The sequence below is a fragment of the Equus quagga genome, chromosome 5 (genome assembly GCF_021613505.1).
Source record: "Equus quagga isolate Etosha38 chromosome 5, UCLA_HA_Equagga_1.0, whole genome shotgun sequence".
Lineage (NCBI taxonomy): Eukaryota > Metazoa > Chordata > Mammalia > Perissodactyla > Equidae > Equus > Equus quagga.
The window spans coordinates 21,093,707-21,104,296 of NC_060271.1; the positions used below are offsets into that span (position 1 = coordinate 21,093,707).

Below are 10,590 nucleotides of genomic sequence, written 5' to 3' on the forward strand. Positions count from 1 at the left end.
TTGAGGTGCAGCCCATGGAATCTATAGGTGGACACATCTGATAGGCAATGGGATAGATGGATCAGGTGCCCAGGGAAGAAGGCTAAGTGGGAGCTCGAGATCTGGGGGCCATGAGCACAGAGGTGAACACTGGCATATGGGAATAGATGAGATCACCTGGGGAAAAAAGAGGTGGAGTGAGAGGAAAAGGGCAGTCACACCCATAGCTGAGGGCCAGCAGAGGAGCTGGGCAAGCAGACAGACCCAACAGTCCTGTCAAGCCACAGGCAGGTTCTCGGGTCAAACACCAACACACACTTGACTTAAATTTGTACATTTCAGATCTACTAGGACATAGTCGACACTATTAGAATTAGGCTCACAGAGGCTCCAGCACATATGTATATTCCCACTTCTCTCTCCAAATTTTCTTTCTCCATGCCTGTAGTATTCACATCCCTTGGTCACAGAATCTCAAGTTTAAAAATTCCTTACAGGTCACCTAGCCAAACCCTCTGACCAAACTAGTTTATACATTCCCGCCAAAACATGACTTGTGCCTGCCCATCTCTGCTTCTGAAGTGTCTTCACACCCACCTTCTTCCTCCAGGCCCCACACCAAACCCACAGTCGCCCCTACCCACCTCCCGTGCTGAGGTCAGCGAGCAAATATGCATGTGCTATTCAGCGCATCCTGCTTTATGGTATCATTTTTTTCCCCATTTTATGTTTGTGTCCTGTGTCCAATTAGACTGCAATACTGAGAGTATTTGCTACTATTTATTGAGCAGTTACTATGTGTCAGGCTCTGGGAGAGTGCTTTTTGTTCATTATCTGACTTGGTTGTCACACTAACCCATTGAATAGATCCTGTTATTACCCCCAATTTACCGAAGAGAACATTGATGCGCAGACAGGTTGTGTGACATACCAAAAACCCAGAGCCAAGGGGCGGCCCAGCTGAGAGGTACCCTAGCCAGTAACAGCAGCGCACCACACTACAGCTTACAAACCCTTACCGCTGTGCATTCTCACTGCCTCGCACACAGCAGATGCTTATTTTTGGTGATATTCCTAATATAATCTTGTAGCATTTTAGAGTTTGAAAGAACCTTCAAGTTTATCTCATTTGACAGATGAGGAAGCTAAGGGCCTAAAAAATTGATTAACTGCTACAGTCTTCATGGGATTTTATCTGACCAAGGCGTCAGTATAGAGTGCACAAACCAGGTAGTGGAAATAAGCATAATGTGGTGTTTTTGGTCACATAGAAGACCTTCAAACTCTAATGCCAACCCGATCCACCTCTCCAGCCCCTTCTCACCAGTCCAGCTCACTGCTAAGACCTCGGGCTCCAGAGTCAGAAACTCAAGGGTTTGAATCCTCGGCTCTCCCCGCTGTGAGCAGGCCGGCCCTGGGGAAGCGTCTTCACCTCTGAGCTGCCGATTCCTCGTCTGTAAAATGGAGATAATGAGGTCCTTGCAGCTCAAGCCTTGCGGCTGGATGGAAAGTTAGCAGGGAACTAAGGAGTTTAGAGTCAGTGTTGGTTTGGATGCCCAGGCCTGTCTGTTACTGTTCTCTTTGAGCAAGTCGCTTCACTCTGAACCTCAGCTTCCTCATCTTTCAAACGGGGGTAATACAGCTTTCCTGGAAGATTTGCTGTGCGGTTCGCAAGAAGTTCTGTTTGTGCAAACACTGCAACTCTGCAGGTGTGAGTTCTGGTGAGTTTTTCTCGCTTCTTACTGTTATAAACTCACTAGGTAACATTTCCAAACCCTTATACGCTTTCCAGCCTCAGAATGCTTATGTCTGTGAAAATGTACTAAGAAAAACGACAGTAAGTGTATTGTTTTCCAGGTGTCCATATTTCTAAAGGACAGAGTTCAGAATTCTAATGGTCGCTTTGTGTTGCCCGTGTCCGGGCCTGTTCCCTGGGGAACTGAAGTTCCAGGACTCATCAGGTGAGTTCTCAACAGTAACTGTCAGATCAGTGCTTGGGGTGCCGGGAAATCCATGTGTGGCCACCACAGAGAATGTGGCATGCTGGGCCCCTCCCTTTCTTCAGCAGAGCACAGCAGCCAGGAGGTCATGTTCTGATGCCAGCTCTGCCACTTAGCAGACACTTGAGGCAAACCGCCCCGTTCTCCAGGACTCATTCCCTCGTCTATTAAATGCTTACTGTGAGGATGACTAAGATAATAAGGCTCTAAATGCTTACACAGTGCCTGGCGCGTAACGTGTGCTAGATAAATATTATTATTATTGTATGATTGTTATTACCCTCAACCAGCATCTTCATCTTGAAGGAGTGTATGAATTCCTTTTTGTCCCATAGTACAAAGAATAAAGGAGCCTCCAGGACTACCCCAGCTTGGAGAACATTCCATCATATCACCCTTTGTATTGTAGAATGTTCAACAGCAAAGGCGAGGAAGTGAAGACCGTAGAATTCAAGCACGGCGGAAACTATGTCGCTGCACCAAAAGAAGGTTCTTTCGAACTTTATGGAGACCGAGTCCTGAAACTGGGAACTAACATGTAAGCACATTCTCCCTCCCTGAACGAATTCAAGTCCCAGGGGGTCCCTTCATTTAAAACTCCAGCTTGACTTCTGCCATGAAAATCCCTGCTGATGACTGGAGTAACTTCTCCCGACATACAGGGTGCAGAGCCCTGGTGTTTTCACAGGGCACCTAAGATGGCCGAACATAACGCACCTCCACAGGTTTAAAAGACAGTGTTAAATAGTCATGGAGCACAACTAGCCAAACCCTTCCCGCAGTGGAGACCCAGGAAGGCTCGGCCTTCACGTAACTGTTCATGTTTCTCCAGTGATACCCATTACTTTGCAAGAGGAAGCATTTGCACACAGCTTCCCAGGTATTTTGGGGGGAGGAGAAGTGAAATTTGAGTGGTTGAACCCACTTAGTTGTATTCTGTGCTCCCAGCACCTTTCTGGATGCTTTTTAATGTCTCACAATAAAAGCTGTGCACTATCTTGATGAGTAAGAAGGAATTCGGTGTAAAAGGGCTGGACAGTGTGTTCATGGTTTTCTGTTGACACCAGGTACAGTGTGAACCGGCCTGTGGAAACCCATATGTCTGGAGCATCAAAGAACTTAGCTTCACAGACACAGGTGAGCTTCTGCCCCCCCTCCCCCGTATTTATTTTCAGGCTTATTTCTAGGTACAAAAATCTTGATGGGGAGAAGGGTGGGAACTCTAGATTTCAAAGCTAGCCGCATTTCCCTCATTGTTTGCAGCCTTCTTGAGTCAGCGTTACGAGTACACAGGTTTTTAATTGTAGTTTCTCATGGAGACTTCCAGTGATCTGACTAATTAGGTAATTTTAGGCTTGGCTCAACCCCATAATTAAGCAGGAACCACACACCAGGATATGTGAAATATCATTGTACCAGTGCTATTAGGTTCGTGGGTGCTGAGTCCAGCACCTGTGTGTATTCTCATCATTAAAACATCCCTTTTCAGTGCTTCCCTATAGATGATGTGGTAGCTAGGTTCAAAATGGGGTTTTAGGTTCTCTGAATTCCATCTTTACAAATTTTCACTGAACTAGGTACCAGCCAGCTATAGGACAAATCACGGAATAGTGAGTTATTCAGCAAACATTCGCTGAACTAATTCTGTGGGCTGGGTACCCAGGGACACAAAACTGGCTTAGTTGTGGTCTCATCCTGAAGGCCTAAAGAACTCTGGGCAAAACAACAATCGAAACAAATAACCGTAACACAGTGGTATTCTGAACAAAATGCTGTGCCAGAGCACGTGTTCTGACCAGTAGGGTGGGGTGGGGGGCAGGGGGCAGGGGTCAAGAAGGCTTTTCAGAGGAGGTGACATTCAAGTGGGTCTCTAGAGTGGGTAAGATACTGCGTAGCTGAGAAGGAGAAATGGGCCTGCAGACCAAGGCGACAGTGTGGGCAAAGGCACCGGGGGCTAAAGAGCAGAGTGTTGGCGGAAGCGGGGAGGCAGCGTCTCTCCCACATGCTGGCTCAGAACATAACTGAGGCAAGCAGCCTGAGATTCAACTGGATGGGGACACTGGGGCCTTAAAAAATTTGGACTTTGTCCTTTAGGCAGGAGACAGAGGGGTTTGTCTCCAGCAAGGGAGAAGTGAAGTGAGAACTATTTTAGACAACTCTGGCGGCAGAGGGGACAGCTGGATTAGAGAGTGCCAGGTCAGGAGGGGGCCAAGGCTCAAGTAGGGCCAGACGGTGAGAGAGGAGGGAATGGATGGGGGAGTGCGTTCATGACAGTCACCACCTGAGGGCAGTGCGGTAGCTCCTCAGGAATGAGGGCCCTTGGACCCGGAGCCTTTACTGAGGCTCCTTGTAAATGCTGAAGGAGCCAGACTGACTGAAGAGGAAGCAGTGTCCTCCTTAAAGGAGGAAGGCAGTCTGGGGAGAGCGGGGGTCCCTGGGGCCTTCCACTCATCTTGAAATTGTGAAAAATTTCGGCTTTGCTGCCTTGCTCGAATCCCCCTGCTTCTGACGCAGATTATTTCTCCTTTTGGTTAAGCCTGTTTTCTGTGCTTTATTTGGGCCTGGTTCTCCCCAGAAACAATTTAAACAGTTATTATTTTGCCTTGTTTTGTAATACCACCCTGGGTCTCTGGGTCTCCACAGGAAACGTGATCACCTTCATGTGGCTAAAAATTGTGAAACTGTTTCTGCAGGAAAGCATTGCTCCAAACCCACTTGCTAAAGAAGAGCTGAATTTCTTGGCCAGGCTGCTGGGAGGGATGGAGACTAAGAAACCCAGTGACCCTGAGGCAGGATTCCGGCTGAATCTCTTCGCCACTGAGGAAGAGGAGGAGTATGTTTTAAACCCTTTTTTTTAAGACATGTAAAAAATTTACATGACGTTTTAAGACATGTATAAAAATCCCGAAGGTGATAAGAGCCAAAAAATGACCATGATAAACCAGTGACACCTGTAAATACAGATGAGAAGATCATAAAGGAAATAGCAAATTCAATAACCTAGTTAAAGCAGAATCCACCAGTATTAAATAGCCTGAAGCTTCTGGATTCATTCAACAGTAGTTCTGATGTTTCACTTAGCAAGGCACAGCTGGACAAGAAGTGTTAGTGGTCGAGATAATCATATCAAGCAGAATCTGTTAAGAAACCCGAGGGAGGTTAGAGGGTGATGTCTTTGGGATTAGACAGTCTCCCCGAAAACCAAGAGCAGCGGTCATTCACCGAGATTTATACAGTGGTTTACGGAGCTTTTCTGTCCTTCATTATTTCTTGATCCTCCTCACAACCAAATATTTGGGGGTGGGGGGTTGCCTTCTGTTTCCCTGTCCACTGAATTCGCTTCTCCTGTGCACTTCTGTGTGGCAGGTGCTATGGTAAGTGCTGGGGACACAAAGTTGGAGCCTGTCCTCAGAGCTCCCAGCGTAGCAGGAGGATGAACACTTCATGACTTATTTCATCGCCGTGTCATAAATGCTCTGATGGATGACGCGGTGACTGACTTTGCACCGGCCGACGGAAGGAGTTGGCATCTGAGCTGGGTCTTGGGGTTTGCCAAGCAGAGGAAGGAGAGGAATATTCTTGGCAGAGTTTGGTATCTACAAAGGCAGAGAGACATAGAGGACTTGACTTTCTGGAGTGCAGAGTGCATGGGTTGGGGACAGTGGAAAGGTAAAGGGAAGTAGCAGAAGATGAGGCAGAAAAAATAGGTTGCCAGATTATCAAGTGTCAGATGACCATGTAGCAGGGAGAAGACCCTAACCTTTGACCCATTTCTCTACCATCTCACGCAGGCAAGCAGCGCTCACCAGGCCAGAAGAGTTATCCTATGAAGTTATCAACATACAAGCTACCCAGGTGTGTGCAGGGGATTACACAAGCCAAATTCCCCTCCCCACCTGTAATAACCTTGAACTTCGAAGGCCCCCCTTCTCCTCTCTAATCAGCATGTAACTATAGTCCCTGTTCTGACAAACAGGTGAGGAACTGAAATGCATCCCAGTGGGGGGACGAAAATTAAACACCAGTTGCACAAAGAGGCTGTGGCGCCAGCACGTCCTCTCCGTTCCCTCTCACCTCTCATTTCTCTACCAGGACCAGCAGAGGAGTGAAGAGCTGGCTCGGATCATGGGGGAGTTTGAGATCACGGACGCGCCGAGGCAGAGCGCCAGCAAGGGGGACGATTTGCTTGCCATGATGGATGAGTTATAGCTGTGCCGACCAGGCATACCCCTCCCCTATAGGGAGAGGCTGCCTGATGAGGACCCTGGGGGATGCCCCAGGGAGCGAAACGATGCTGCTAGTTTTCTACTGGGTGAAGCCCTTACGCCTTGTTCCTGTTTATGTTGTAACGGACTACGTGAGTCTCCCTCCAGGAGCACAGTCTCTGGAAGGAGCACGGGCACATATTTTCAGCAGAATATATTCCGGCTTTTAAATTGGATCTTCCCCATTTTCTTTCTGGTTTTATGGCAACCATCCAAGGCATCCTGGGCCATAGGTTCAAGCCCCAGAGAGGGAAGGGGGCATTCCTGTTGCCACTTTCAATTACAGCTTTCCTGTGGGGACCTACAGCTCACAGATGTCTGGGAATCGTCATGAAACTTCAGAGCTTTCTGGGATGTATTCTGCCTTGTACAAGAGTTTGGACTAAGTGGAAAAGACAGTTGCCTCAAACAGTTAGGGCCCAGTTTAGACAGCCCTTCTCTCCCTGGTACACTGGGAACTGTAACCTCAGAGGCAGAGTAAGCAAGGCTGTGGCAGGGACACCCAGCTGGGCCCCACGCAGTGCATGTGGGGTTTGAGTTCTCTGCACATCTCTCTGTCCGTATAAGGTGTGGGCTTATACCACGTGGAGATGTGTACCAAGGAAATATTTTGCTTTTCAGCATGATATGTACTCCTTACCCCCAGAATCTTCCTCTGCCACAGTGTTCTTTCCTCCTCGGGTCACCCAGCATGATATGCCATGACACCTGTCTCCTCTGCTTCACCGTCAGTTGCCAAGCAGAGCCTTAAGTGGGAGACATGGGTGGCACATGTGGTGTGCCACTGGCCCTTCCACAGGGTGCCAAGTCTAATTGGGATGCATGTAAAATATCTCAGGCCACGGCTGCCCTGATTGCCTCAGGAAGGAGCGTCTGCCCTGCACCGCATGCTCATCCCAGGACTAACTGGTGGGCTTGGGGCCAGCCAACATCCAGAGGTCAGGGTCCTCTCAGTCCTCTGGAAGGAATATCCAGAATGGCAGAGGGTAGGAGAGAAAGGGCAGGAGGAGGGTAGCTGAGCTGGTCATTGCCTGAGACGGACCAACCACAGGGACCACTCAGGCTCCTCGCACCCGGGCAAGAGTGGAGGCAAACACAGTTCTGAAATGTGAGGGCCAGGGAAGCTGTCCTTTAGCTTGCCCAAGGCATGGGGTTTGGATACAGAAAGGTAAACCACCAAATAAATTTAAGTTGCTTCCTACCCATGAAGTTACACTTCCTCACCTACAAAGACCCCCCACCAAGGGGTCAGCCTGGTGGCAAAGCAGTTAAGTTCACATGCTCCGCTTCGGTGGCCCTGGGTTCACCAGTTTGGATCCTGGGTGCAGACCTACGCATCGCTCATCAAGCCATGCTGTGTGGCAGCATCCCACATATAAAGTAGAGGAGGATTGGTGGCGGATGTTAGCTCAGGGCCACTCGTCCTCAGAAAAAATAAATAAATAAAATAAAATGCCTTAAAAAAAAAAAAAAAGACCCCCACCAAAAGTTCCTTTGGGGAGGAGAAGCATATCCTGCTGTAAACCACTTGTTACAGGCTTACAAAGTGCCTTCTGTTTTAAGCAATCTGGCCACCGGTGGGGGTGGCCTAACTGGGTGACAGATGAAGGGATAGTTCTCTCCTGTTCTGAGTCTGGCTCCCACCACCCTGCCACAAACGCGAACTTCGCTGTGGGCTCTGAGCATGTCCTGGGGCCTTGGAGGTGGGCCACGAGCTGCCGAGAAGCGGCCGCCTCCCTCCACCTACCCCAGAGCCATGCCGATGGTTTCAAAGGTATCTGTCCTCCTGGTAAATAAACAAGATACAGATCTCTGGTAAGGCAGCCTCATGATGAGGCAATCTTGGAGTTTCATGTCTCTAGACTTGCACAAATATTGAGAAAAACAAGTTTATTTGCACGGTGGTTTAGAGCTTCCAGAGAAAGCACGAGAGTCGGGAGGAGGCAAAGAAAAAAGAAGACAGGGATTACTCTGGCAAGAATGCAAACCAAGTACTAACAAGGCATCAGTGTTCACTTCAACCAGGCCACAGGCACGAGGGTGTCACACAGCAGTGCCCAGTGTGCTTCAGGGGAAGGCACGCCACGGTCAGAGCCAAGATGCTGGGCCTTGCTCCCATCGCCCCCTAATGCACCCTGGCGTCTGGGGCAGTTACCCTCCCCGAGCCTCAGCCCCTCATCTGTAGGAGAGAGAAAGAACTAGTTCAGTGGCTCAAAGCCGGCTTGCCCAGATAGGTTGTTGAGTTTACAGATTCCTAGGCCCTGTCCCAGGTGGGACCTAAGGATGGGAATTTTTACCCCTTCTGCCCCTACTCCATGCTTGGGGGTATAGAGCTGCTCTCTTTCAGCTTGTCTGTGACTGACCTCTTCTCAACTAAGTTTCAAACTATTCCTCTCTTGTCCTTAACAGAGTGTGAGAATGCCCTACAGATTATGCACGGTGAAGCGCCAGAAAAGCCTTCTGAACGAAAGTACTTCAGTGCCTCCCAAGAGATGTGATAAAAATTGAGGGGGGAGAGGAAAAAAATGTACTTAGTCCTCAGTTCTAAGAGGAAAGTCATCCCATGTAGTCCACATAAGTATCTAACCTTTTTTAAAGGTAAACTCACTTTTCACCTTAGATCCACTTCCTATAGGTGAGAAACTTCAGCACAGTAAGCGGATCCCAGAGATCCCGAAGTCTAACGAGGATCAGACTCGTTCACCCACGTGCGTCTGGTTCACATTCCAGTATAGAGACCAACTCAGCCACAGGAAACCGTAGAAAGAGAGATGCAAATTTTAGAAGAAATATATATTTGCCATACAATACCTAATTCTAAAAACTCAAATTCAAGCCTGAAAACTAATACAACCTTTACCCACCCCTCACTCTCTTGAAATTATGCCCTGGATAACTCCTTTTCAGCTGCTAAGTTCCTGGACAGCTGACAGCAGAGAGAGTTAAAGGGGATGTTTTTAGGCCAGGGAACCGCCTTCACAGCTGAAGCTCCCCTGCCGAGCTTCGTGACTTGCTGCGAAGGAAATTCTCAGATCATAACTTACCCCCTTTCCAATAAGAATGTCAAGATGCTTTCCAAGGGTCAATGGAAATTATCGTGGCTTATTTGATGACCTTAACATTTCCCCCCTACATACACGCTGCATTTCTTGTTTGTTTCTGGCCAGTGGGTGCCTCTGCTGACAAAAATAGCACTAGCTTCTCTGTTACTTCCCAGAACTGCATGAAACCCCGGCTGCGTTAGCCCAGTGAGGCCACACCACTAGCACAGCCCAGAAGGGCTGGAGGCAGACCCTGCACTCCTAAATCCTAGATGTGCGCATTTGCCTCAGATCCCTCTGCCCTCCTTTCTCCCTATAAAACTCCCTGACTTCCTTCTGAAACGTTGGGGCCAGCATTTTTTCAGGTTCTCAAGGGGAAGTCGTGGTGTCAGCCAAGGACATTTGACCCGGGTTTTCTGGATAACCTGAAGACCTCCCAGCTTCGGTTGCCAATGAGAAGATAGTCCTGGGTTTGTGCACTCTCGCTCCTGTCTCCTCTGTACCTCAGCCTGTCTGTCATCCACGCCCTTCCTTCCCTTGGCCACACCCAGCTCTCTCGGCACCTCAGATGTTTATCTGAATGGCTGCAGAGGATCTGCTCCTCTCCAGACCGCTCCCACACACACCTTCGCCCTGCTTCTCCAGGGCCTCGTTCTCTCCGTCTTAATTCATCCAGCTGCTCCTGTGTCCCTCTCCATGCCCTCGCCAGCCCTCCAGCTTCCTTGCTGCCTCACCTTCCCCCGCCTCCACCACCATCTCCCTACACAGGCGCCTCCTCCGTCCCCAGGCCCCCACTGTGCTAGATCCAATAGCCTTCCCTCCTCCCCATTCTCCTTGGCTGTTTGAAGGCTCTTGGCCCTACTAAACACCCCTTCCTTCCTAAAACTCCCTCACCCTTTGGTGGCTCAAATCATGCTACTTTCTGACCATACTTCCGCTCTCTCCCTCAGTGGCTTCTGACTGAGGATTGCCCTGTGTGATATAGATGTTGATATAGCCGTTTTTAAGTCTGTCAGGACGGCCAGGTCAGTTGCCAGAGGATCCTTACTTCATCCCTGGCTTGTTTTTTCCCATTGCTTGCTCTCATCTCATCCCTCAGTCTCCCTCTGGTGCCCGCCCTCCCCCCATCCCTTACTCTCACCCCAGTGCTGACCAAATGTTTTATGTGCCCTTCAGTGCTTAGTTTGCATTCTTCTGCAAATTGTTTTGCATCCCTTTGTTTTAGAGAGGCCATTACTTTCAACCATTACTATTGACTAGCAAATCCCTGTATCCACCCTCACCTGAGCGGCAGGCCCACTCCCT

The 10,590-nt window shown here is 49.0% G+C and overlaps 1 protein-coding gene and 1 long non-coding RNA gene across 2 annotated transcripts in view; one reads left to right on the plus strand and one right to left on the minus strand.

The window, feature by feature from the left end:
• The window catches only part of OSCP1 (organic solute carrier partner 1), a 26,192-nt gene extending 18,604 nt beyond the window's left edge, over positions 1 to 7,588 (plus strand). Inside the window, exons 5-10 of the mRNA XM_046663525.1 lie at positions 1,837 to 1,940; positions 2,389 to 2,517; positions 3,047 to 3,116; positions 4,673 to 4,812; positions 5,771 to 5,834; positions 6,072 to 7,588. Of these exons, the coding sequence (XP_046519481.1) occupies positions 1,837 to 1,940; positions 2,389 to 2,517; positions 3,047 to 3,116; positions 4,673 to 4,812; positions 5,771 to 5,834; positions 6,072 to 6,188 (624 nt within the window). The 3' untranslated portion in view covers positions 6,189 to 7,588. The remainder of the gene's footprint in view (positions 1 to 1,836; positions 1,941 to 2,388; positions 2,518 to 3,046; positions 3,117 to 4,672; positions 4,813 to 5,770; positions 5,835 to 6,071) is intronic.
• LOC124240449 (uncharacterized) lies at positions 4,864 to 9,991 on the minus strand. Its single transcript, XR_006888871.1, has 3 exons — positions 9,289 to 9,991; positions 8,853 to 8,986; positions 4,864 to 5,575 (listed from the first exon to the last, which is right to left on the minus strand). It is a non-coding gene; the product is annotated as an uncharacterized LOC124240449 (long non-coding RNA).
• Positions 9,992 to 10,590: the final 599 nt, after the last annotated feature.